Genomic DNA, 27,978 nt, shown 5'->3' on the forward strand with positions numbered 1-27,978 from the left:
CACACAACAAACCTGAAGCATTTCTAAACAAGTTCTTTAAGCCAAGCATTATGGTGTATACCTTTAATCCCAGCATTAAGGAGACTGAGGCAGGAGGATTGCTGCAAATTCAAGGTCAGTTTGGGCTATATAGTGAGTGCAAGGTCATCCAGGGCTATGTGGCAAGACCCTGCCTCAAAACAAAGCAATCCTTGATATATTAAAGAACAGTAACATCAGACAAGTTTTCTAATTACCTTTTGAGGTGCTTCAAGTTGCTCATGTTACATCAATTCCCATTTCATCCCAACAGTTTGAAATCATGGGTGGGAATAATAGCTTTAAAAAACAAATAATCTGGGCAGTGGTGGTGCATGTCTTTAGCCCCAGCACTTGGGAGGAAGAGGCAGGGTCTTGTGAGTTTGAAACCAGCCTGGTCTACAAGAACTAGTTCCAGGACAGCCTCCAAAGCTACACAGAAAACTCTGTTTGAAAAATAAATAATTAAATAAACAAATAAATAAATAAGAGCTGGAGACTGGAGAGTTGGCTCAGCAGTTAAGAGCACTTGCTGCTCTTCCAGGGAACTTAAAAGTTAGGTTTCCAGCACACACGTCCACCTACTCATCATTGTAACTCCAGCTCCAGGGCATCTGACCCCTTCTGGGCTCCAGGCATGCACATACACACCTAGAGACACTCTCACACATCAAATATAAATAATCTTTGAAGAAGCAAAACCAACTGCTCAATGGGTGGTGGTGGTACACTTATTTAATCCCAGCACTCGGGAGGTAGAGGCAGTTGGATCTCTGTGAGTTTGAGACCAGCCTAGTTCCAGGACAGCCTCCAAAGCCACAGAGAAACCTTGTGTGTGTGTGGGGGGGGACAACTACTCTTCGGTGTCACCTCATTTATTTGAAGGACAATTGTCATCTTCCACTTTTAACACTTAATGTAGAATGCTTAAATATTGATACGTAGGGAAGTCATAGAATACTCCTCATAAGTGGTTTAAAACTTGTACACACAAAAATACTTGTAAAAAATTTTCTTCCTTCCTTCCTTTTTGACACAGGGTTTCTCTCCTTGATGCTATAGTCCAGACAAAACTCTTTGGAGTAACTCTATGTTTGAAAGAAATCTAGACACAAAATAGTGCTAAACTGTCTCTCAATTCCATACAGACTCTGAGCCTGAAGTTATAAGTATTGATGGATCTTCTGGTTGGTTGGTTGGTTGGTTGGTTGGTTGGTTGGTTGGTTGGTTGGTTGGTTGGTTTGGTTTTTCAAGACAGGGTTTCTCTGTGTTGCTTTGGAACCTGTCCTAGAACAGTGCTGTTGACCAGGCTGGCCTTGAACTCACAGAGATCCTCCTGCCTCTGCCTCCCGAGTGCTGGGGTTAAGGCGTGCGCCACCAACGCCCTGTTGGATCCTCTGGATTGTACTCAAAAAATAATACTTCGCGGCTGTCTTCAGTCGCCCGTATCCATCAAACAAACGGAGGTTGTCTTCTGGCTGGTTAAAAACCCCAGCTCCCGCCTTTCTTGCGGCCGCCTCCACGATCGCCCGCGTGAGGGCGCTGTGGCGCCAGCTAGCGCGGGCCGCCGAGCAGCGGCCGGGGTTTGGGCGGGGGGGCGGGATCGAGGCCGCCGACGTCGACGCCGGCGTGGGCGCGCGCGGTGCACGCTGGTAGCTGTCACTAGGCCCTAGGCTGGCGGCCTTGGTGCGGCTGCCGCGGTTGCCAGGAGAGCGGTGCCGGCGGGGAGCGGCAGAGCCCGCGGCAGGTAACAGCGTCCCCGCCCCCGGCGCGGTCGCGCGGCTGGCGGCGGTGCGGCGTGGCTCGGGTGGGCGTCTCCGGGGCCGGCCTGCGGTGTGGCGTCGGGGTGTCGCCACCCGGCCCCCACCTGTGCCCGCCGCGGGGGAAGCGGGGCCCGGCCGGAGCGGGTGGGGGGACCCCAAGACCCCGTCCGCCACCGGTGCGGGACCGAGGGGAGGTGTCACCCGGGCGCGGGCGCCCCGCGTCTTTGTTGGAGGCTTCCAGCCACCGCGCCGCCCCGCCGGTCCGGTGGGTCCCTTTATGATTGAGGCGACGCCGAGGCCCGCCGGTGCGATGCGCCGGTGCTGAGGCTTAGACAGCACAGCCAAGTTCACGAAGGGGAAGTCGGGCTAGCACACGGAAGTTGTTAACAGCCCTCACCTTTGATTCCCAAGGCTTTGAAAGTTGCACCATACCCGTACTTAACCGGCTTCTCCCCTCCCTACCCCGGGGCGGCGGGAATGGCAAGCCCACTTTACTTTCTTCTGGTCCAGTAAATCGTGTTGGTTTATTCTTCCGTTATCTACAGAGTTCTGGGGAGTTGAAGAAAAATCAGATTTACAGGTTGTAGGCAAAACACACATTTTTGGTTTGTTTTTTTTTCCTTTTTAGAAAAATACAGGAATCTCCCTCATTTCATAGGTCTGAACTACGAAGACAAAACTGTTCATTTTGATGGTGCCGGCTCTTTACATAGCTGTTAACTTCTTGCCATTTTAGGGTTAGTTGTATTTGTTCAAGTTAATGCGACCTTTTATGAATAACGTAGGCTGTCATTCTATGCTAAATAACTCACCTGGTCGTCAACCCCTTGATTGTGCTGAGTTGACATAAGTTACAGGTAATTTCTAGCCCAGGTAGTCTGAAAGCCTTAATCTAATGGTTACTTTTAGTTAAACTTGATAGTTCCTCAGAATTACTAACGGGAGAGCAAATCTCCAGGTGTACCTCTATTTTTAATAAAGAATAAAAAACCCAGAAGTAAACCCAAACCAGAAAATGTGACCCAAATGTTAAATGTAAATTAATGGCTTAACTGTGTGTAGTCAATCCAGAGTCCTATTTTATAATTTAAATATTAGAAACAACTGTGGCCTGAGAATAGCTTAGGTTCAAAGTTCTGCCTTTTGCAGCTACCCAGGTGTGGTCTCGCTTGTCCTCAGTTGCTGTGTGTGATCTGGTGTCAGTTTTTGTTATATTTTGTTTTAGTTGTACTGGGGTTGGAAACCAGGGCCTCATGCTTGGTAAGATTCTACCACAAGTCTGCACTCCCAGCCCACTGTAAACTTCTTTCTTGGGGTGCTGGAAGGAATGAAACCTAGGGCCTTGCACATGCTGGGCCTCAGGTTTTCACCTGTTAAAGAGGATGTGAAAAGACCATGGTTTTCCAAATTGATATTTCTCCTCAGCATTGTACTAAAGCAATAGTTTACTTCCCCTAAACAGTGTTCCATGCCACATGATGTGGGAACACACTAGATTCAATCAAGCTTAACTTTTGTTTTCAGTGTTGGAGATCAAAGCCATGTTATTTCCAAAACAGGCCAAACACTCTACCACTGAGCCTTCTCCAGGCCTAGCTGATTTGATGCAGTTAGTTAAATGTGATCTAATACCTACTATTTATACTATGCCTCTTAAAGTACAGAATTTATACCTTTGTTTTCCATTTCATTAATCATGCATTTATCTTATGTATTCCAGAATACTGAAGCTTAAAAGTAATTGAATTTCTGGGGATTCATAGTAGATTTGTCAATCTCTGTTTTGGGGAACTTACTAGGAAACAAAACATCTTATAATCATTTGCTTTCATCATACTGTTTTGTCATGCATACACAGTGCAGCAAAGCCAGGAACACCAAAACATGCATCTTTTCTGTAAAAAAGACCTGCGTTAAGTAAGACCTTACCCAGTGAGGACTCCTAGTAATTGAGGATACTAAGTCTGACCTGGTCATCTTTTGTAGCCAGGCAAGACTTCCAGCGTGGGACTGGGTTACATTTTAAGAATTCATACCTTAAAAACAGGAAAGAAAGTATTACTTGTAAATAAATTCTTCTAGTTAAGTATTGCTGCATACTTGCAGGGCGGTGGTGGCGCATGCCTTTAATCCCAACACTCAGGAGGCCAAGGCAGGCGGATCTCTGAGTTCGAGGCTGGACTGACAGCCTCCAAAACAATACAGAGAAACCCTGTCTCGTAAAAAACTGAAAAAAAAAATAGTATTGCTGCATACCAAATTGTGTTGGTTTCTTTTTTCTCACTATTGTGAGAAAACCAGCCAGTTAAAGGAGGAAGGGTCAGCATTGGCTAAGGCCCCAAGGAACAGTCCATCATTGTGGGGACTTAAAGATGACAGTGTGGAAGCTGGCCACGTTGTGTCCACAGTTGGGAAACAGATGAGTAGATGAATAGCATGCTCTTGAGCTTTCCTCAGCATTCTCTTCTTACTCTAGGGCCTCACTTCACCAGAAGATGTCACGTCCCTCCCCTTCAGTGGAATCTTTTTGAAAATTCCCACAAAGACAAGGCTTGAAGTGTACCTTATAGTTGGTTCCAAATCCAGATAGCTGACAGTGAAATTTAACCATTATCTAAATCACCTCAAGCTGTACTGACTTCAAACACTATGCATCACAATTCAGTTTTTTAGTTTTGGGTTGTTTGTTTGTTTTCAATAAAGGATAGAGGAGCTCGGCTATGGAGTAATGCCCCACCCCCACCCCCCCTTGTGATATTTCAGTTGCTTGTTGGCCAGAGCTGTTTTAGGTTGGCAGATCCACTTTTAAGGTGGCTTACTCACATGACTAGTATTTTTTTTCTGGCTGTTGGGGGAAGTTCCTAAGAGTCTCTGCTGCACTGGTTCTCTATTGCTGTGACCCTTTAATACAGTTCACATGCTGTGGTGACCCCTCCCCAGCCATAAGATTATTTTCATTGCTACTTCATAACTAATTTTGCTAGTTATGAATCATAATGTAAATATTTGTGGTTTCTGATGGTCTTAGGTGACCCACAGGTTGAGAACCACTACTCTATAGGGTTGTCTGATTATAACAAAGACAGTAATTCCAGAATGAGTGATCCAAGAAACATCAACGTAGGAGCTGCTATATTATTTAGCCCTGGGTAAGGGTATAACTGAGTTCACAAGTAGCATTTCAGATACAGATCTTAATAGTTTTGATTTTTTTTTGTTATGAGATGAAAGAGGAAGGAAATACCACAATGCTGTTACTTTAATTCATTTGTATTCATCTCCCCCATCTGTCTTTCATAGGACACCCTCAGTGATCAACCCCAGGGCTTTGCATGTGCTAGGCATTGAGCTACATCTTCAGCCTCTATTTGATGTTCTCGAGGGACATTATTTAGTCATTCTGTTTTAAATTGTCATAATTAGGAAAAACTCTTTTCTCATCCTTCATTTACCTGATTTCCACCTATCCCCAGAAGATAATCAACTTTATTTTTGAGAGATATCATTTACACACAAACTGATATACTCCTGTCTTACACAAATTGATATATACCTGCCTTTCTTTTGTAAGTTATAACTTTATAAGCACTTCTGCATCTTGCTTTTCTGTTTTTTAGTTTATGCATCTTGGAAGCATTTTCTAAACTATTTTACATAGACTTTATTCATTCTTTTTTACCAGTAGAGCATGCTTTAAAAAAAAAAACCTGTGGTACTGATGATGCTTATTGATTGTGCACTGTGGTAAAGCCTTTGCTAGGAGTGGACATGAAAGCTAAAATTATAGGTGAGCCCCTTCCGTCATTGGCTTATGACCCTGGGAGTCAAAGTCAATTACAGGAAAACAAGGTAAGCTCTATTATAGAGGAATAATATATAGCTGACGTTGAGGACTGGAGAAATGAAATGAGGGAGAGTGGAATGGTTAGGAAGACTTCTCAAACTGTGTAATATCCTGACCTGAAAGATGAGCTGGGATTTGGTGTTTCAGACAGAAAAAAATACAAAACTGACCACAGTAATCAAAACAGGGTGATACTACCAAAAAGACATACAGCCCATGGAAAAAAGTGGAAAGGCATGATACATATCTCAGTATATATAGTCAAATATTGTTTCATGAGAGTGTGGAGATTACCCAGCATGCAAAAGGCAACCTCTTCAACAAATAGTATTGGAAAAAAACTATATCAACAGTTGAAGACCTAAACGTAAGACATGAAACTTTAAAAACTCATCCTAGAAAAAAGAGCAGGAGAAAAGCTCATTTAGTATGGGATTGAGTCTCAGATAACATCAAAAGCACAGGCAATCAAGACACAGCAGAGTGAGAAAGCAGCCCGTGGAACAGAAGAAAATAGGAATCCAGAGTACATAAAGAACTCAACTACATACATCCCAATTAAAAGATGGCACAAGCATGTGAAAAGACTTTTCTCCAAAGATCTCAGTGACCAATAAACATGAAAAGAAGCTCAGTATTACAACACACAGGAAAGCTGCAGTAAAATACTACTCAAACCCCTTAGGGTGGGTAGTTGAAAACAAAACACTGTCCAGTAAATAATAGTGGTGCATCTATAGAAAAATTAGAATCCTTGTGTGCAGTAGAAAATAGTATGATAGTTCTTGACTTGCCACACAAGCATAAGAACTGCAGTTTGGTTCTCCAGCACCCACTATATGCTGAATGGACCTGACAGGCTGCCCGAAGTTCTGCAAGTGGAGTCTTAAAGAGATGTTTGCAAACCAATATTTGTAGCACCACCTTTAAGAGTAGCTGAGAAGTGGAAATAGCCTAAGTGCACATTTACAAATTAATTGATAAAACACAATATTTCCTATAATAGACTATTACTCAGTCTTGAAAAGGAAAGTCTTAACAGATGCTACAGTGTGAATAAATGTTGAAGACATGTTGAATGAGATAGGCCTAGCATAGTGAAAAGACAAATGTTGTATGGTTTTACTTACGGGAAGAGGCTATAGTAGTCAAATTCATATACACAGAAACCAGAGTAGTGTTTCCAGGAGAGAGGCAGAGTAGTAGAGATTGTTTAATAGAGGGAGTTTTAGGTTTGCAAAATGAATGTCGTAAATGATTCTACAGCTTGCATGTACTTATTACTACTGAAATATACACTCAGTTAATGAGATGGTAACTTTTAGGTTGTTTTACAGTTTTAAAAGTTGATAAGCCTTTAGAAAACAAAATACATGTGCATTCAAAATATTATGGTATAATTTTTAAACCGTCTTATAATATTGAAAAGGGTGGTGATTAATGAATGAGCCAAGTCAGGAGCTGACTTATAAGGTATCTATCATTCAGAGACTTGAAGTGTTAAGTAAAGCTTCAGGTGGCATAGCCTGAAAAGAGAACAGGGTGAAGGAGGAAGTCTTGAACAGTGATAGTAGCTGAGATCTTGATTGCAGGGAGAAAAGTACAAATGATAGGGTTAAATACGTGGATCCCATTACCAAAAGAGACTGTGAACTTGTGTTTCACTTCAGAATTAAATGTCACAGTTACAACAAAGACATTTCTTACACACTAAGAAAACTACAGTGCTTCAGATAGGTTATCAGACTACCTTTCTGAACTTCCTGAGGGAGTACTGTGCTCTGCTTCTTACATGTAAAATAATTGGTTCTTGTAGTACACAATGGTAATGAAAACACAGGAATCTGCTGTAATTTAAATGTAAAACATTCAGGATCCATGGGTGGACATTAATTCTGAAAGAGAGTCACATTTATGCACACTATTAAAATTGTTCCTAACGACGATCTTCCCGATAACCAAAATGCCTTCTTGTACAGCTGGAGAGGCAGTGGTGTTAACAGTTCTACTTGCTTCACAGAACTAGCACAAGACTTTTCCCCCACATACTCTCTCATTCCTTTGAGTGGACTGACATATGGAGACATATGCTATGTGCAATATGGATTTAATTTACCTCTGTATGGACAGTTACTCCACTAATATGCTAGTGCATTCCTGTGTAATAGTGTATCCAATCATTTACATGCACAGGCATGATTGACTTTGGTCCATGAAGATAATTTAATTTTTATGGATGTACTATTTTAATATCCTCAGGACATCTTTCCTTGCCATTTAAAAATTTTGTCATTTCTTCCTACATAAACAGTATATATACAAGGAAATAAGACATTTTCATACAAGCAATGATAACTGTCAGAAAGATGGGATTTTTTCTTTTTCTATTGAAATTATTTTCATGCCATGTAGTTTGATCATATTCTTTCTCCTTCCCAACTCGGCAGAGTCTGCCCACTTCTGCACTCACCCAGCTTCATGCTTGCATGCTTATCATGCTCTCTTGTGCTTGCTAGCACTCTTTCTCACTCAGGTGCTAGCTTACTCTGTCTGTCTTTGCCTGTCTAAACGAAACGACCAAAAGGGAGGGGGCTCTTTTGTGTTGGCCAGATACTGGACATGGAGCCTACCTCTCCTAGAGTGTTAACCAGTGACACTCCATTGGAGAAAACTGATGTTACCTTTCCTGTCAAGTATCAACTGCAAATCGGTTCTTAGTTAGGGATGGGACTTTGTGTTTATCACTCCTTTGTCATACTAGAATTTTTTGCTTGTTTGAACTTGTGTAGGTAGGTCTTGTGTTGTCACAGTCTCTGTGGATTCATATGTGTATTTACCTTGTATCTGGAAAACACTTTCTTTGGAGGCATCCACTACCTCTAGCTCTTAAATCTTTCTTCCTCATCTTCCACGTAGATCCCTGAGCCACCCATGAGATGAGCAGTGTGATACAGACGTCCCATTTATGAGTGAGTGCTCAAAGTCTCACTCTGCACATTGTCTAGTTGTGGGCCTCTGTATATTAATTACCATCTACTCCAAGAAGAAGCTTCTCTAATCAGGACCCAACGAAACACTGATACATACAATATGTCATTAAGAGAGTGAGTGTTATGTTCCTTTAGCAGTACAATAGTAGGTTTTCCTCTAGAGCTCATGACCTATCTAGTCTCAGGTTTGGATCCACTTTAACAGTGTCTGTTATGGGTTCCATCTCATGGAGTAAGCCTTGAATCCAATTAAAAGTGGCTGGTTACTCCCATCCTATTTGACCACTATTGCCAATATGTCTTGCAGGCAGATTGTTGTTGTATACAATGTATGTGGATGGGTTTGTAGTTGGGTTATATTGATGATTACTTTGTTTCCTCTGGTAATATGCAAAGTACCTTCCAGTACCACTAATGCTAGTCATTAAAGGTGAATCTTCTAATAGGACACAAGCTTGATTTCCACATGTTTAATGACATAAGTGTGTCTTCAGCAATAGGGCCTTACAATCAGGTTCTATAGAATAACCAATAATCTTGGCAGTAGCCTATGCTCTTAAAGGATCTATAGACTTCCTTGGTCAACGACTTAACAAGATGTAAAGTTTTTACTTTTTGGCATAAAATATCTAGTTTCAGCATTGTCACCATCCCCCCCACTCCCCACCCTCTGTTATATGTTGACTTAATTTAAATTTCTTTGACACATGTTATTTATATTTAGGTTCAATTCTATATGATTTTTAAATGGCTTTAGTATTAGTTGTCCCTCCCCATATTCCATTTTGAATCTGCCCTCCTATCCTGTGGTTAGTCCTCCTGGCTTCTTCTATACCTCTTTATAACACTATATTCTAGTTCCCCTTTGTCAGAAGATCCTCCCCTCATCTCTGGTCCTTTACTAGCTACCCAACCTCTGTGATTATTTTGATTGAAACCCACATACCTAAAGCTTAAAAACTAACATCCACATACATTGTTGGTTATTTTTTTACTCATTTGGCTCTTACACTTTGGGGGTCCCACCACTCAGCTCCCAAATAAATACATTAGTTCTTATGGATGCCCAGCCTTAGCTTGGCTTGTTTCTAGATAAGTTTTCTTAAATTATCCCATCTACTTTTTGCTTCTTGGCTTCCTCTATTCTATATACCTTTACTCCAGTGCTGGTTGTATAACTGGATGGCTGTACCCTGATTTCCTCCTTTTCCTTTTCTTGCTGCTCAATCTTCTCCTCCCAAATTTCTCCTCCTTTATTCTCTTTGCCTGCCAACCCTGCTTATCCTTTCTATAGCCTATATATTGGCCATTCAGTTCTTTATCAAACCAATCAGGTGTTTTTGGCAAGCAAAGTAACACAGCTTCACATAGTTAAACAATTGCCATATAAAAGAATGTAACATATCTTTATATCATTAAACAAATGTTTCACAGCATAAACAAATGTAACACATCATAAAATAGTATTCCACAATACACATAGAAGAGAAAACATGCACTATTTGTTTTCTGGGGTCTGACTCACCTTACTCAAGATGCTTATTTTTAGGTCCATCCATTTACCTGCAAATTTTATAACATCCTATTGTGTAAATGTACCATATTTTCATTATCTATCAGTTGATGGACATCTAAGCTGGCTCCAACTTCTGACTACAAAGAATATAGCAGCAGTGAACATGGATGAGCAAGTATCACTGTAGTAAAATATAGTATCCTTTGGGTATATGCTCCAGAGTGCTAGATCTTGTGATAGATTAAGTTCCATAGTTGCTGTGGCAGTTTTCACACTCATCAGCAGTGAATAAGTGTTCCCGTTTCCCACATCCTCCCCAGCATGTGCTGTGTCATCTCTTTTATTGATCGTGGCCATTCTGACTGGGGTAAAATAAAATCTCAAAACAGTTTTGATTTGCATTTCTCTGATGACTAAGGATGTTCTTTAATGTTTCTCAGTCATTTGTATTTCATCTTTAGAGAATTCTGTTAGTTCTACACCTCATTTTAAAAATTGAGTTATTCATGTTCTTGATGTTCAGTTTTTTGTTTTTTTATTTTTACATATTCTAGATACCAACCCTTTATCAGATATTTAATTGGCTTAAGTTTGTGTTGTTGTTTTGGGTTTTTTTGGGAGGGGTTCTTTCTCCATTCTGTAGATTGCTGCTTTAGTCAAATGATGTCCTCTGCTGTATAGAGGTCCTTTTAATTAAGTATGGTCTTAATGCCTGTGCTATAAGAGTTCTGTTTAGAAAGTCTTTCCCTGTGCTTTTGAGTTGAAGCCTTTTCCCTAATTCCTTTTCTATCACATTCAATGTGTCTGGTCTTATGTTGAAGTCCTTGATCTATTTGTAGTTGAGTTTTGTGCAGATTGATGGATATGGATCTATATTCAGCCTGGTCCCAATATTGTGTCAACCCCAAATAACATACAGAGACTCTATTAGTCACAATGCTGTCAGCCAATGTCCAGGGCTTCTCATTGGGTAGTTCTGTCTTAAGTATTAATCAATAACTACTAATATGTATATTTCTATAAGATCTTATCTTACCGAGGACGCCAGCCTTATGTGTCCTCTCTTCCCGGGATCACATGGTGACTCTCTTTACTAAATTTCCCAGAATCCTCCTCGACTCCTAGTCCCACCTATCTTGCTTCCCTATTGGCTGACAGTACTTTATTTATCAACCAATAAGACAAACATATACACAGAAGGACTTCCCCCATCCCCCTGTGGTGATATTTTGTTAATGATCTAACAAAGCTTGCCTAAAGATCAGAGTTCAAAGCTAGACACACTAGTTAGCCATAGAGGCCAGGCAGTGGTGGTATATACCTTTAATTCCATCACTGGGGAGTCGGAGGCAGATGGATCTCTGTTAGTTCAAGGCGGCCCTAGGCTACCCGAAATTGATCCAGTCACAGAGCTCACACAAAGGTGATCTCAGCACTTGGAGTGACATGCCTTTAATCTCAGCACTAAGGAGGTGGAGGAGTGGTATGGATAGGCAGAGAGGAATGTAAGGTGGGAGGAGACAGGAGCAGTCTGAGGTTTGGTAGAGACAGGTTCAGTCTGCAGATGCAGTCTAAGGACAGGATCGACCCTTTGGTCTGAGCAGTGGTAGAGGTAAGAACTCTCTAGTGGCTGGCTGCTTTGCTTCTCTGATCTTTCAGCTTTCACTCCCTGATAGCTGAATTTTAGTTTTATTATTAAGACCAAAGGAAATTCATGCTACAGTGACCCCTATGCAATGCCAACCTGACACCGGAAGTCTAGAGAATTCCTGGAAAGATACTTCTCCTCAAACCTTATTGGAAAGCCACAGATGGGTTCTGATGACATGCGTAATGATAATGGGATAGACACACTTAATAGCAAGAAGTGGAAGAATAGGTAGGCAAATAGCATTGCTTTTTCCTTGAACCTCTATATCTGGACTGCCATCAGAAGGTGCCACCCACTCTGGTGAAAGGTCTCCATGGTTAATCCTTCCTGGAAGTATTGTCACAGACCAACACAAAGGCATGCCTTTTAGTTAATTCTAGATCCAATAAAGTTGGCAAGATTAATCATCACACTGGAGATGTAAACTGATATAGTCATTATAAAAATAGTATTGAGATTCCTGAGGAAACTAAAAGTATATCCATCATCTGATCTAGTTACTCCACGTCTGGCACTGTATCCAAAGGAAGGGAAATCATTATCTTGAAGAAGTCCCTGCACTTGGATGTTTATTGAGGCATTATTCACACTAGCTATATATGGACTCAACATAGGTGTCTATCAACTGAAAAATAGATTTTTAAAAATTAAATATATATAGACATATATACACAAACATATATTATTTAACCATAAAAATGAAGTTCCTTCTTTAGTTCCAACGTATACCTCAAGAATAGTACATCAAGTAAAATAAATCAGGCACAGAAAAGTAATGTATACTTGCTTATGTGTGGAAATGAAAAATTAATTTCATAGAAGTCAAGAAAAACATTCATAGTCATGCATCATTTACAAATAGAAATGTACTAAAGTAAACGTTTAATGTTTTCTCTAACTAGATCTTTAGCTGATTAATTTTAATATATCTAACCTCTGAGACTTTCAAATTATTTTCTTACTCCCTTTTTACATAATTATGTCCAGTAAAGATTATAAAAGTTTTAAAGTAACTAGATAAGCCACAGGTTATGGGCTTTGAGGCTTTTTAGAGTACTGTACATCCACACAAATGTAGTGTGTATTTAGGGAATGTCTAGTTGAGCTAAGTGAAGAAGTGGAACATGGTAGTTGTTCTCCTGGCTTTTTGTTGTTGTTGTTTTAACCAAGAGCAAAAATGATTTGTGGACTATATTGACTCCAGTGGATTATTTATTCAAAATATTTGAGGGTCTGCTATAAGCCACTTATAAAACTGATGCAAAAATGAACTAGTCAGAAAAGTTCCGAACCTCTTTCAAGATGTGGTAAACAGGAAAAGCAAACAGAACACGTTCAGATTATAAGAATTATTGGCCAAGGAAAATGGGATGTTTTAGGTAGAATGAAGAGTATGTGCCTTGGGGTAGGCGATTTACACTAATCAGAAAGGTTTTTCTGATGTTTTGCTGTAATTGAAGGAGCAGAAGTTTTTTTTTTTTCCAGAGGATTAGCAAGTACAAAAAATGCCTACAGTACAAAATACAGTATTTTGGTAAACATAGTTAGGATATTATCCTAACAACATGATTTTACATGATCCCTGGCTTCTCTGGATGATGAATCAGAGACTCGGGAATAGAAGTAGATTCAATAGTCACTTCCAACTAGATAGCTGTACTAGAAGAGGAAAGTGGTACATTGAGGATGCATCAGTGAACACATCTGTTTAAAGCCATGGGACTAGAAGAAATAACCTGGGGGAATAAGGAGTGTAGAGTGAGACTTGAAGTATTTCCACAGTGAGGAATGAATAAAAGACAGGAGCCAACTTAGACAGAAATGGGTGGCCACGACAGGAACACACCCTGAGTAGAGTCCAGGAAACTAAAAGCAGAGTGTGTTTGTTATTACTCAGAGTAAGATGAATGGCTAGAAAGGTAGCTGTTGATTTGCTGACATTTATATGATTTGTTTCCTGGAAGGACTGTGTCATAAGACATTTTTGAGCAGGCTAAATTGTAAATCAAAGGTAAGGAAATGAAATATTGAATGTAGGAAAACCTTTCATAAACTTTTGCTGTGAGAGAGAACAGAGAGACTGATGGCCGGCCAGAGGACCTGTGGAGATCAAGGTAATGAATTTTGACTTCATACTCAGAGATAGCTAGCTAGATAGGTAGGTAGGTAGAGAATGGTCCTATAGGAGAATCTGGTATCGAACGAGGTGAGATAATATAAATTCTGAGCATACAGGAAATGAAATCTAGACTACAGCAAAGAGATGGACCTTTAGTGGAAAGGTCTTTTGTTCCTAACAGGGAAAGCAGAGGATATGGGTATAGGACAGCATTGGTGTAGGTTTGCTAGAGGGAAACTGAAAGCATTCCTTGTGGTGTTCTTCTCCTTCTCCTCCTCCTCCTAACTAACTACATCTTGTTTTGATTTTTATTTATTTATTTATTTATTTATTTATTTATTTATTTATTTATCTGATATGTGGTCTTCCTCTCCTGCCCTTCTAGATTCAAGCATCCTCTACCTCAGCTCCTGAGTAGCTGACATTGCAAGCCTCTGCTACCACCTCTACTCTCTTTCCTTTTATTTTAAGTAGATCTTTGGTCTTGAAGGAGAGAAGATATTGTTGGTTTTGGAAATAGATGATATGAAATAGTTGTGCCAACATGAGAAGTTTACTAAGGAAAATCACTAGGTTAGGATAGTGATTTTTCTTCAACATTATTCTGGTTCAGGCATTTAAAAAAGCAGATGGGCAGAAGCAGGGTTAGAGTTTTTCTGGGTAGAAGTAAGGGAGGCTCTTCTCTTGTGAACTCACTCTGAGGAGATGTTTAGGAGAAGGCAAGTTTAATGAGAGTGAAGAATAATGGTTTAGTCAAACTGGTTGAGTTTAAATATCTGACTTTGCTATTTCCTGATCTGTTTTTATGCCTCAGTTTCCTATCTGTAAATGAGAATACTAATAGTATCTATGTCGTGGCCAGATGGTGGTGGCACATGCTTTTACTCCCAGCACTTGGGAGGCAGAGGCAGGCAAATCTCTGTGAGTTCAAGTCCAGCCTGGTCTACAGAGCGAGTTCCAGGACAGCCTCCAAAGCTACACAGAGAAATCCTGTCTTGGGGATAAAATTAGTTTTTGTGTCAGGATGAAATGAAGTAATATGAACTAAATACACAAAACACATAAGCAAACAGTACCTAGCAGTTAGTAAATGCACTGTAAGATTGTCACAGATACTGCTACTTCTGCTGTATCTGGAAAACTCTTGTCTTTGTAAGGTGGTTGAGACTGGAACATGGAGAGACATGCAGAGGAAAGGCTGACGATGTCTTGGTCATTTGTCTGCAGTTTGAGATGACAGTGTCAAAGGAGTGGTTGAATCATACTAACGATTAGGGCATAGCCTATATTGTGAATTCCTAGTATGTTTGTTTTCCTATCAAATTTTTAAATTATTAAAAACTTTAAAATCTTTTTCTTCTATCAACTTCCAGTTACTTGTCTTATGAGTTTCTTAATAATTGAAGATTATTTACTATCATATCAGTATTGAAACTCATAACTTTTAACCAAAGTGAAATAGATAATACTAATTATCACATTAAATTTCCAGATGATAGCAATTAGCAAAGGATAAATTTTCATTTAGTCAAAAATATTTGGTAAGAACACTAATATATAACTTTTGTTTTTCCTTTCATGGCCAACCAGGGTTTGGTGTGTGTCAGAATTCATCTATATACTTTGCACTGTGATAAAACAGCCCTTAAATATATCTGTAGAAAGATAATTGGGTTGGATAGCTGAGTCATCAAGAGTATTTGCTGTTCCTGTAGACAGAGGGCCTGATAGCAGTATATCAGGTGTTTCACAACTTGCTAGTATCTGCAGCTCTAGATTTGACAACACCTCTGACCTCCCACAGTACCACATATATGTGCCACACACAGAGAGATTGCACGAACATAGTAAGTAATAAATCTCTAAAAGAAGCAAGTAATTAAAGGGTGTTTCTCTTCAGCCTTCCTGTTTCTTCCTTGGCAAAAGGAGAGTGAGAAAAGGTGCAGTCAGTATTAAACCGAGCAAAACATCTTTGGATGACTGTTAGAAATTCTGCTTACTATTTATGACCATTTAAATGAAACCTTAAAAAATGTAGGTGTTCTTATGCAGAATTTAATGCATTACATTTTCTCTTCTTATACCATAAAATATAAATCTGTAGTACCAGGTTTCACAGGGCCTAATTTACCCAGAGAAATCTTTGGCTTTTATTTACTTTTTTTTTATAGAGACAGCTATGTTGCTTCATTTTTAATTTTCTTGAAAGAAATAATATCACACTAATCACATTATGGTAATTCCATTCTGATTCATCCAAGTTGTCAGTCTGAAATAACTTAATTTTCAAAGAGTACTATAGATCAAATCAGGAAACTATTCATGACTTCTGAAAGATTTCAAATGCCACTATGATTTGCTTGTTTCACTTTAAGAACAAAACAAATCAGGCCAGGCGATGGTGGTATATATCTTTAATCCCAGCCCTCAGGAGGCAGAGGCAGGCAGATGATCTCTGTGAGTTCAAGGCCAACCAGGTCTATAGAGCAAGTTCCAGGATATCTAGGGCTGTTACACAGAGAAACCCTGTTTCAAAAACTAAAATCCAAAAAATGAAGGAGGAGGAGCAAAGAAAAAGAAAAAAAAAACAAATCAGAATTATTTAGTAACTTTCAAGTGTCTCATGCCTGATATTATAACAGAAAGCTGTATACTGAGTAATTTACAGAGGAAAGATTTGTTAAGTGCGTGATTTTGGTAGCCGAGAGACCCAGGGTTAAGGCATCACATCTGGTGAGGTCTTTCCTGCTAGTGACAACTCATGGCAGAGTCCTGAGGCTGTACCTCATATGGGTTGAGGAGCTCATGTAAGGCAGCCAAACTGGTTCTTGTAACAAACCTAGTCTTGGAATAAGCCAGGAAACCTATGTTTTACTCATTAATTATGGATTAGTCCATGGATGAAGACACAGCCCCAATGACCTAATGCCCTAATAATGATTACACCTCTTAATATCTCCTATTGGGAATTGAATTTCAACATGAATTGTGTTGGGGTCATAGTACCAGGTTTTATGAAGTAATTTGTTTCATGGGAAGATTGGGATTTTTAAAACTCAATTGTGGAAGAGATTGAAGTGATCATACGGTTGTCAATTTAAGATGAGTGAAGATGTTCTATATCTTAGTTGTGGTGAGGATCTTGATTGTGGTCTTAATTCAAAGTATGAATGCACCCATCACTCAAATCATCAAATAAATGTGTTGAGTGCAGTCATTGTTCATTCTCTCCATGGGAGAAGTTTCCAGAGCCTCAGTCCTACTCATACTAAAACTAACGACTCTAGCTCCTTATGTATTTCTGTGCTATATTTACAAATAGCCTAAAAGCATCTTCCTATACATCCTCCTATACACTTTTTAATCATTTTGAGGTACTTAAAATCATTACTGTTATATGAAGACTGTTAGAATTGTCCTTGTACTGTATCGATTAGTGGATGTTGATGTGAAAAGTGAATACTGAAATGAAAACAGTCCATAAAGGACTGATGGTGTAGCTTGGTGGTTGAGTACATGATAGCATGAAAGAGACTCTGTTCAGATCCTAGGACCACCACCTCTCTTCAAAAAATAAATAAAGGAAGAAAGAAAATAAATACAGATGCATTTCTTTCCTGAATGTTTCCATCAGGTCATTGTTTGGGTCGTTGATATGAAACTCATAGAGCTTGACTATATGTTCAAGCTAATAAAGTCATAAACAAGCACATTTTAAAAAGAACTACATTTTAATTTGTGTTCACAAAACCCTTCAGGATAGGATAGTGAGGTTTTTTTTGGGGGGGTGGGGTTCGAGACAGGGTTTTTCAGTGGTTTTGGAGGCTGCCCTGGAACTCTCTCTGTAGACCTGTCTGGCCTCGAACTCACAGAGATTCGCACTGCTTCTGCCTCCCGAGTGCTGGGATTAAAGGCGTACGCCACCACTGACCAGCTAAAATAGTGAGTTTTATATTTCATTGCCAACAATTCTGAGTCACAACCAATGCTTACTTATAATGTGTTCACCCATAATTAGCACATTTCCCAGTATTGTGTTGATTTAATAAGGAATGGAGGAAACAACTAAATTGCTCTTAGCATTTTCTGTCATAAGCATTCTGTTAGCTTAAATATATTACTTATTTAGTTTTGACAAGCTTTGAATCAGGTCTTACCTCTCTATAGATGAGGAAACTCAGACTTGAGAAAACTAAGTGCTTGGTTCAAGTCACTCATCTGATAAGGAACCTTATCTAAATATTGTACTCAGGATATCTTGATAAATCTCATGTTCTGAGGTTCTATTTTTATTGCCTTTTATTCTCTGGATTTTTACAAAATGCCCTTTTATTACATACTTTTTGGGTTGTTTGGTTGATTTCAGGTTCTTTATTTCACAGGATCTAGCTCACTGGGTAGCCTTGGCTAGTCTAGAACTCACTATGTAGATCTGACCTCCACATACTCACACATACCCATATACCACTCACACTCGTATAATTTTAAAATGTAAAAAGCCTGATGTGATGGTATGTGTTTGTAATTCCAGCACTGAGAAGTAGAGACAGATGAATCCTTGCAGCTTACTGACTGGCCAGTCTTGACTACTTTACAGGTTCTAGGCCACTGACAGTCTCTGTCTTGACAACAACAAAACAAAAAACAAATAATATTAAAAAGGACAGTGCTGAGGAATAATATCTTGTCTGAAACAAAACCAAATCAAAGCCATTAGGAATCATTTTCTGCCCCAGGCTCTGACTACCTTTTTTAAAAAATTTAATTTTGGGTTTATTTATTATTTGTAGAGTATCTTTTCATATTAAAATATGTAAATAGGGTACAGTTTTGCTGATAAAGTGTCAATAAAATACTGTTTTTAGAAAAATTAGCTTTCAGAGTTCTCATAAGATTGCTTTTAATGAGTAAAAAATGTCTATCATGAACCGTATGATGATATAAACTTTAAATATTTTATCTATTCTAACATTTTCTCAAATTGAGCCATACACATGACAAAACAGTGTGCTTTTGATAACATTGTGGCATACTAAAACAGAGCCATGACTTTGAATAATTAATAATGCATTTATAAACTGATAGAGACATTCATGGAAAAAAGATTGGAAGGAATGAAAGGCTAGAAAAGATGGCAAGGACGTGAGCTCAGTTGCCAGCTATTAGGCTGCTTACAACTGGCTGTAACTCCAAAAGATCTGAAACTATCTGACCTATACCAGTAGCCACGGACATGTGCACACACATAAATAAAAAATGGATCAAAGAAAATACAGGTATATTTTTATTTTGTGACGGTTGGGGAAATTCATGTATGTGTAGATGCTCATACATGTATGTGCATGTGGAAGCCTTGGGATCTGAAACTGTATAGGCCAGGTGTTTTTCCATTCACAGCAACTCTCCTGCCTTAGTCTCTTGCATATTGGAATTATAGATATAAATGAGCCACTAGGTCCAGTTTCCTCAATAAGTTAGCCACAAAATTATTCACACATCAGAACACAAACAGGTAAGCCACTTTTCAACCTAACATGTAATGCAAATTCCAGTTCTCAGTAATTTTTCTCTGTACTTTATGGTAGGATAGCTTAAGCCAGTATTTCTCATGCTATCTGTAGTTAAGGATTAACACACCCCCCCCATTTATTACCTATGGATATAATTGTGTAGTTATTGTAACACATTTAAATTGCCATAAAGATTTTGAAGCATTTACTTCCATTTTTGTATTTATGTCATCATATTCTATTAAGAGAGTATGTTCCCAGATGTCGCAACACCTCTGGCTTAAACCATACACAAATGTAACACTGTCAGTGGCCTAGAACCTGCCAAGTAGTCAAGACTGGCCAGTCAGCTGCAAGAATTCATCTGTCTCCACTTTCTCATACCACCACACCATGTTTTTTACATTTTAAAATTATATGTGTGTGAGTGCTATATGGGTGTGTGTGGGTAAGTGGAGGTCAGGTTGACAGCTAGATGTCTTGTTCAATTGCCTCTCCACTTATTTATTGAGACAGGGTCTCTCATTGGTACCAGAGCTTAAAGTTTCAGCTAGAATGGCTGGTCAAAGAACAAATAGGATCTTTCTGTGACCACTCTTACCCAGCACTGGGGTCATAGGCATGCTCCACTATGACCACTTTTTACATAAGTCCCGAAGCTCCAAACTCATTTGTTAATTGCATAGCAAACACTTTATTCATTGAACTATCTCTCCAGTCCATTGCTTGACTTTTTGGCATGGGTTCTGGGAATCTCAGGTCCTTACTCTTGGAAGGCAATCACTTTACCAACTGAGCTATCTTCCCACCTCCTAGATTTTTTTTTAACCTGGCTCAACCTTACAGCAAGGCAAATGTGTTAGTTATAAACTCCACAAATTTAACTGGCTGTTAATTGTTAGCTTTTTAAATATCACATTAAAGTGTGTCTGATGAACACATCTATTGAGGTATTATGTTTAAAAATTATATTATCCCTCTGCTTATTGATAAATAGGAGTTACTACTAAATTGCTTCCCAGGTTACCCTTCTACATACACTGAATATTGATTGTGTATCTTCAAAATGAATGCGTTCTAATTTAAGCTGGAAATCTTGCCAAGGAAAGAAATTGTCCCTGTCAGCAAAACTTATGCATGTGCTTTTACTTATTCCATTTACTGCTAACACAGCACATTGTTATATTTATTTATTAGGATTTATTATATTGTGTGCATGTCTCTAGAAAAGGTAATACTTTCCCATTCTGTTTACTCAGAAACAAAACTTGAAATTTTTTAGATGTGTTCATTCCATGAATATCCTTGAGGTTTTAGAGGATTTATTATCCAAACTTAAAGTTTTGTTTTCATTGATATGCCTTGCTTTTTATGTTTTGCTTTAAAGCATGTTGGTTTATGTATGCTTACAGTTAAGGTTTTGCTTTTTGTTTTTTATGATAGATGGAACATGCCTGTAATCTCAGCTACTTGGCAGAATGAAGCAAGAGGGTCACAAGTTTGAGGCCTGTTCGGGCCATGTAGCAAGGTCCTTTCTCAGGATAAAATGTAAAAAGGGCCGGGGATGCACCTCAGTGCTAGAATGTCACAGGGGAAACCCAGGGCCCTATCGTTCTGACACTGTATAGAAACTCCTATATAAAACAGCTTGCATAACATTTCACTTACTTCTACTTCAACTAGTAAAGAAAGCACTGTGGGTATGAATCTCAGTGAGTCTCATTATTACAGCTTTGTATTGTACATCCGCATATTTTCTTTATTGATATGTCTGTTCATGTATTTTGTCCATTTTAAGACTTTGTGTTCTTTTAGTGAGGGGGCAGTTTTTATATGCCATTTCAAGAACATGATCATATAGATTGGAAATAGACATTTTCCCACTCTCTTCATTCTCTTATCACTTTCTTGAATGGTATCTCTTGCAGCATAAAATTTTAAATATTGATAGAGTGAGACTTTTTTCCTTTTGTTGCTTTTTCATGTCATTTCTTAGAAGATTGCTTACCTCTAGGTCATGAAGATTTACTCCTGTGTCTTCTTATAATTCTACATTTAAATCTATGATCTTCCTAAGTTAATTTTTGTACAACTCAAAATCTGTTGCAGAAGACTATTCCTTTACACTGTTTGAGAATGTGTCACTGTGGTTGTTTGAATAGAGCTGCGTGGTTAATAGCTAGGCAGGAAGAGGTTAGGTGGGACTTCTGGAGACAGAAAGATCTCGAAGATCCTCCTACCTCTGCCACCCAAGTGATGGGATTAAAGGAGGACACACCACTGCCTGGTCAAAATTGACATTTTCTTCGGTTCTTTTTTTTCTTCCTCTCCTATATCCTTGGTGTGCCCAGTGTAACCATTTTTACTAGATTTTGCTATCAAAATAGAAGAGGATATATATCAGAAATGTTTCATCAACAAGTGTGGCAGAAATAACATGAACTAATCAGAAATTTTCTTTTTATATTCCTAAATAATGCCAGTTCTCCACTTGGAGTATTAATATCACCTTGTACACTAGCTGACTAGAATTTTGAGTACTTCTATTAAAGAAACTGTAAAATTGGTCATGTCTTTTATAATGAGACTCAGTGAAAACACTTCCATACTTTACTTTGTAACCTTGGTTCACCTGGATCTCTTACAGGGAATGATTTTGCATGACTTTGGAACTGGTCTCTAGTGGGACACGGTGGGAGGATGAACACAGAAGAGCTGGAGTTATTGAGTGACTCCAAATATAGAAACTATGTAGCTGCAATTGACAAAGCACTAAAGAATTTTGAATACTCCAGTGAATGGGCAGATTTGATATCAGCACTTGGAAAACTCAACAAGGTATGCTTTATCCATTTAGTAAAAGGAGTAAAACTCAGAAATCTGTTTATCCTGTTTACACAAGATTTATCCAAATCTTGGAGTAAAGAATATAAGATGTAGCTGAGTCTCTGCTGTATAAATGGCATTTTACTTCATGAGTTCATGCTTATGTAGTCTGCATATTACTAACACTTTAGTAGTTCTCATTCAAAAAACAATAGCACTTAAAAGATGCAGTAGTCATCGTTATTGGCACTTGTAAAAACACAAGACTGGGAAGCATGTATGTTACTGTGAGGGTAAGCTTCTGTAATTGAGCATCAGATAAAGCTCTGGAGTTCTGGCACCAGAGTGAAAAGCTGTAAATGGTAAGTAATGACTGCAATATCCTTTCCAAATGGTGTAAGTGCAGCAAAAAGAAACACTTTATGCCTATGCAAGCCCAGTTACAAGTCGGTACTTTTTACAAAGACAATTTTAAATGTAGTCCCTAGGCCTCAGATTTGGAATAAGGCTTCTTCCATAAATCTGGCTTTTTAGACAAATAACTGCAGAAGCACCACTGATCAATGCTCGGTTTTCTGTTTTGATCCAATTTTGTTTTGTCATTTCAGTCAAACTTTTCTTACTTCATACACATAATTTTGGTATGATTATTGTTCTTAGTAATCTGGGATGCTTCTAATTATTGCAAAAAAGAGGGTAGATAGGAAAAGCATCCTTTACAGTAGCTGTTTTAACATCAAACAGCTTCAGGTGCAGTTATTATGGGAAAATCTTAGTATGCATAGCAAAGACAACAGATTACAAGATGTTTTACTCTACAGATTGTTATCCTGCTATTACACAAAAAGAACTTTCATTTTCACTGTGCTAAGGGTTTACATTGAAATGGGGATATACAGGCGTCTGTGTCACACATTATAACATCCACAGAAATTACTCCATAATATGAATTCACTTACAGAAGTTAGGCTCTTTGTCTTGCTGAAAAACTGATAAGAATCCAATTTTGAAGGCTGCTTGGGAACTATTTTCAAAAGCAATTCATTGAAATATGGATATGAATTAGACCAAGAATATAATTAGCTTCTTGTACATTAATCGATATTTGTGAAAACACTTCATTGTGTCTAAATAACAAAAGTAAGATACTAAGATTATAGATGAAACTGAGGGTAAAGGATTTTTATAGGCATATGTGTATGCAAACATGTAGACACACATACACATAAATTTGTTGATGTAGTGAAAACATGTATTTCAGTATAATGACTGGCAACTCTAGTCCTAATAGAGAAAATCTGCAAAAATATGTGCCTTTATTCTTTACATTTTGTACCAAGTGTTCTTTCATTAAAAATACCTTAACAGCTGGGCGGTGGTGGGAGGTAACAGCGCTTGGGAGGCAGAGGCAGGTGAATGTCTGTGAGTTCAAGGCCAGCCCAGTGTACAGAGCAAGTTTAATGACAGCCAGGGCTACACAGAGAAACCCTGTCTCAAAAAAAATAAATAAATAAATAAATAAAATTAAATACCTTAACAGAAATGTTAACTTATAATTGGTGTGTTTTTAACAATGTATTTCTTTTTAATTTTGTCAATTTCAAGTGTGTACTGATAAAAATAACTTTCAGGAACTATAGAAAATAGAAGTAAAATGGGATGTTTTTCTCAATTGCTGTAAAATTATTTTCTTCAAGGTTTTACAAAATAATGCCAAGTACCAGGTAGTACCCAAAAAACTGACCATAGGCAAACGCCTGGCTCAATGTCTGCATCCAGCATTACCAGGTGGGGTTCATCGGAAGGCACTCGAAACATATGAAATCATCTTCAAAATCATTGGACCTAAGCGACTTGCCAAAGACCTTTTTTTATATAGGTAAGAGTAATTTTATTAATTATGTATAATATAAAAGTATATTTCTAGTCAAGCATAGTAGTACAAATGCCTTTAGCCCAGTTTTTGTGATCTGGCTTTGGGATAAAAAAAGAGAAACTGATTTCTGAATCCTAAAATACCATAACAAAACAAAAGAATGTCCTTCATCTTCATTGCTTTAGACCAGGAATGGAAAGCCAAATGCTTTTTTCCCTTTGTTTTTTTAAAGGCTCTCTTTTGCTGTAGTTACTTAGAAACTAAGGACTAGGAAAGTGAGAACAGCAGTTGTGAGCAGACCCTGTTCACCGGAGAGGCCTGTGCAGTAGAGTGTAGACCCTTTCATGTACTGTACTGTACACCTGATATTGTAAACATATTGTAATAATAATGTCTCACATGGGAATGAGAGAAAACACTGGGTCAGCAGCAAGCTGTGGTTTTTAAAAATGTTTTTAGTTAAATGTTGAGGAAGAAAAAAAAGGCTTTCCCCAAAGTATCATGAGTGAACCTACAACACCCTGACCTCTTTCCTCCTTGATTGTATGAATACCCTGAGATCACCTCATAGACTGGTTTTAACCTTTAGCTGCAGTGGCCATGCTGCCACATGTGTGTGTATATATGATGTTGTACATTGCACATACCCTTCAATCTCCACATTTGGTCCCCTTCCCAGCTACCCCTTTATAGGATAACGAGTTAGCAGGTTGGTGGCCTGCACAAATTGAGACACAGCTATTTAATCTTTTGCCAGACATCACTCTTCTTGGTGCGATGCTGTACAGGTCTCTGTAAAAAGTCCTTTTTGTCTCGGCAGCCAATCAACTTATAGGTCATTTTTTCTGGGTTTTTGTTTTGTTTTGATTCCTTTCTAATCTAGGTGTGAAAAAGTTCTAAGTTCAGTTGAAGTTCCTGATGAAGAAACATAATTGAGATTTTTTTCAGTGATAAAATTTGCATATTTGTATTTCAACAATGTAGCTAAAAACTTGATGTAAATTCCTCATATTTTTACTTTTTTGGCTTAATGAATATCATTTATTCAGTATGAGATCTTTATATGTTCCACATTTTAAGAATAAATGTACATTAAATCTTAGTTAAAAAAAGAAAGTGAGAACTAGAAACTATGATTGATAGCTGTAGTTTACATATCACAAAATTTACATCATGTCACATATAGAAGGATCACAGTTGAAGAATATGGGGAGGTGGCAAAATACAAAATGGAGGTAGTGTGTGTATGCATGTATATATGGATGGATGGATAGATAGATAGATAGATAGATAGATAGATAGATAGATAGATAGATAGATAGATAGAGACAGATATGTAGATGTACACACATATTTGGATATAACACTATAATCAAATATGTTCAGTTCATACTCTTAAACGTTGATACAGAATGGTGGCTTCAAGCTAAAAGCTGGTAGAAGTTGGGATTTGGAGGTTTGATTGTTACCATCTGTTACCTTTTTTTGAGTCATGGAGGAATATTTTGAGTACCTTGGGTTGGAAACAAAAGTATCAGCACAAAAAGACAGAAATTGGAGAGTTAGAATTGTCAGTGAGGCTAGATCATACCAAAGGCAGGATACAACTCCAGTCACATAGAAGGCAGTTGCACAAAGGCAGAGAGTGTGACTCTATATTCAGGTCACACTGTTCCTAAAATGTCTGGCAGAAAACCGGTCAGTTGAACATGACATTTACTTCCCATATAAAACTCAGAGTGATTGAGAGTCTTCATTTAACTTAAAAGCGTTACCTGAGTGCAGAGTATGATATAAGGGATTTAAATGTGGACCACTTGTTCCTGATACTCACAAATAGTTCAGAGCTAGTAATAAATACTGTAATAAGTTATGAAAATCAAGTAGGGTTGCTATCCTAGTCCAATTAGCAGGTAAGTTTCATTGATGAACTACATATACTAAGAGCTTAGTCATTAAGGATCCTCCAGTATATATAAGGATATAGGTAAGAGAGTAGGCATTGTGTCTTTGTGATGGTCAAAGGCCTGAACCCTACAGAGGGCATGGAAGGTTCTCAAAGGAACCAGTAGGAAATCTACAGAATGGCTGAGTTGGGAGTGCAAGAATGGGCTCTACAGCATATGCAGCAGCCAAAATTATAACTGTTCAAAACTGTAATGGCAACAGGAAATCTATGAGAAGTTTTCACTAAGTAATAGCTTCAGGGCAATTTTGATGAAAATATGGTAATCTTCACTAGACACAGATGATATAGGAAGAATTTATTCATGCATTATCTAGAAGGGAAACCTGAAGAGAGAGCACAGCCAATAGTTAATGGTTAGAGGGAATTTGTTTTGCTTTGTTTTTAGACAGGGTTTCTCTACATGGCCCTGGTTGTTATAGAACCCAGTATGTAGACCAGGCTAGCTTCTAACTCACAGAGATCCACCACCTGCCTCTACCTCCTGAGTGCTGAGATTAAAGGTATGCACTGCCACACATGGGTCTTGGAGGAGGCATTTTTATAGTAGGAGTAAATATCACTCTTAGACTTTTGACCAGCCAATAACAGAGATGCCATATTTTAAAATGCTAGTTGCAGAGGAGGAAGGGCAGGGTTCTGGAAAAATGAGAATTCTTGTTTGGAATTATAGAATATAAAGACTGCAACAGCTAGGAAGCTGCAGAGCTTGTGTGTATGAAACTAAAGTTAGAATGGGTTTACTTTAATTAATATAGAAGTCATTAATAGGGACTGTTTTAGTAATTTGCCATAACCTGTTTCATCAAAAATAGAAGATGTCATTGCATATGAACTAATGTTGTTGCTGTTTTACATCTTTCAATTTGACAGTTCTGGATTGTTTCCTCTACTTGCCAATGCTGCTATGTCTGTGAAACCAGCACTGCTCAGTTTATATGAGATATATTACTTGCCTTTGGGAAAAACTTTGAAACCTGGTCTCCAGGGATTGCTGACTGGTATTCTTCCTGGCTTAGAAGAAGGATCAGAGTATTATGAGAGGTAACATGGTATTTGGTCCACCTTGCTCCTCATCGTGGATTAGTCAGCAACCATCCTTAACTGTGTTTTAACATCACAAAATTAATTTTTCTAGATGCATCAACATAACACACAAAATTTTCAGTAGCCTGGAGAGATGGCTCAGCAGTTGAGAGTAGGGGCTCCTCTTGCAGAGGACCCGGGTTGAATCCCTAGCAGGAAACTATAACTCCATGGAATCTGATGCCCTCTTCTGGCCTCACTAGGTATCAGACATTGCATGTAGTGTGCATATACATGCAGGCAAAGCATCCATACACACATAACAAAGAAAAATATTATTGGAGCTAGAGAAATGGCTCAGGATTAAGAGCACTTGCTGCTCTTCCAGAGGACCTGGGTTCAAGTTCCAGCACCTACTTGGGGGTTCACATCCATCTGAAACTCCAGTGTCAGGAGAAACAGGTGCACACGTGCATGTGTGTGTGTATGTATGTATGTATAATATTTTGTGCTGGAGAGATGGCTCAGAGGTTAAGAGCACTGACTGCTCTTCCAGGGGTCCTGAGTTAAATTCCCAGCAACCACATGGTGGCTCACAACCATCTACAATTCAATCTGGTGCCCTCTTCTGGCATGTAAGCAGAACACTGTATATGTGGTAAATAAATTAATCTTTAAAAAAAAGATTTCATTAGTAATAAAAATTGTTATAAAAATCTCATTTGAGCTTAGAAACACTTTTTAATGTTTTCTAATTGTGTTCCATTTTCTCATCTGTACATGAAGCATAATACCTGTCCTTTTGTTACTATAGTAATGAACCAGTCCAGTGCTTTGCACATGTAAATCATTCAAAAATTATGACTCATAATT

At 38.5% G+C, this 27,978-nt stretch overlaps 1 protein-coding gene across 9 annotated transcripts in view; it reads left to right on the forward strand.

Annotated features, from left to right (window-relative positions):
• The first annotated feature begins 1,660 nt into the window (after positions 1–1,660).
• Dop1a (DOP1 leucine zipper like protein A) overlaps positions 1,661–27,978 on the forward strand; it is an 87,398-nt gene continuing 61,080 nt past the window's right edge. For all 9 annotated transcript variants that reach the window (XM_040740330.1, XM_040740333.1, XM_040740336.1 and 6 more), the window contains exons 1-4: positions 1,661–1,765; positions 22,059–22,249; positions 23,935–24,116; positions 26,953–27,123. In XM_040740330.1, the coding sequence (XP_040596264.1) occupies positions 22,112–22,249; positions 23,935–24,116; positions 26,953–27,123 (491 nt within the window). In that variant the 5' untranslated portion in view covers positions 1,661–1,765; positions 22,059–22,111. The remainder of the gene's footprint in view (positions 1,766–22,058; positions 22,250–23,934; positions 24,117–26,952; positions 27,124–27,978) is intronic.

The sequence above is a fragment of the Mesocricetus auratus genome, unplaced genomic scaffold (genome assembly GCF_017639785.1).
Source record: "Mesocricetus auratus isolate SY011 unplaced genomic scaffold, BCM_Maur_2.0 Super-Scaffold_100691, whole genome shotgun sequence".
Taxonomy (NCBI): domain Eukaryota; kingdom Metazoa; phylum Chordata; class Mammalia; order Rodentia; family Cricetidae; genus Mesocricetus; species Mesocricetus auratus.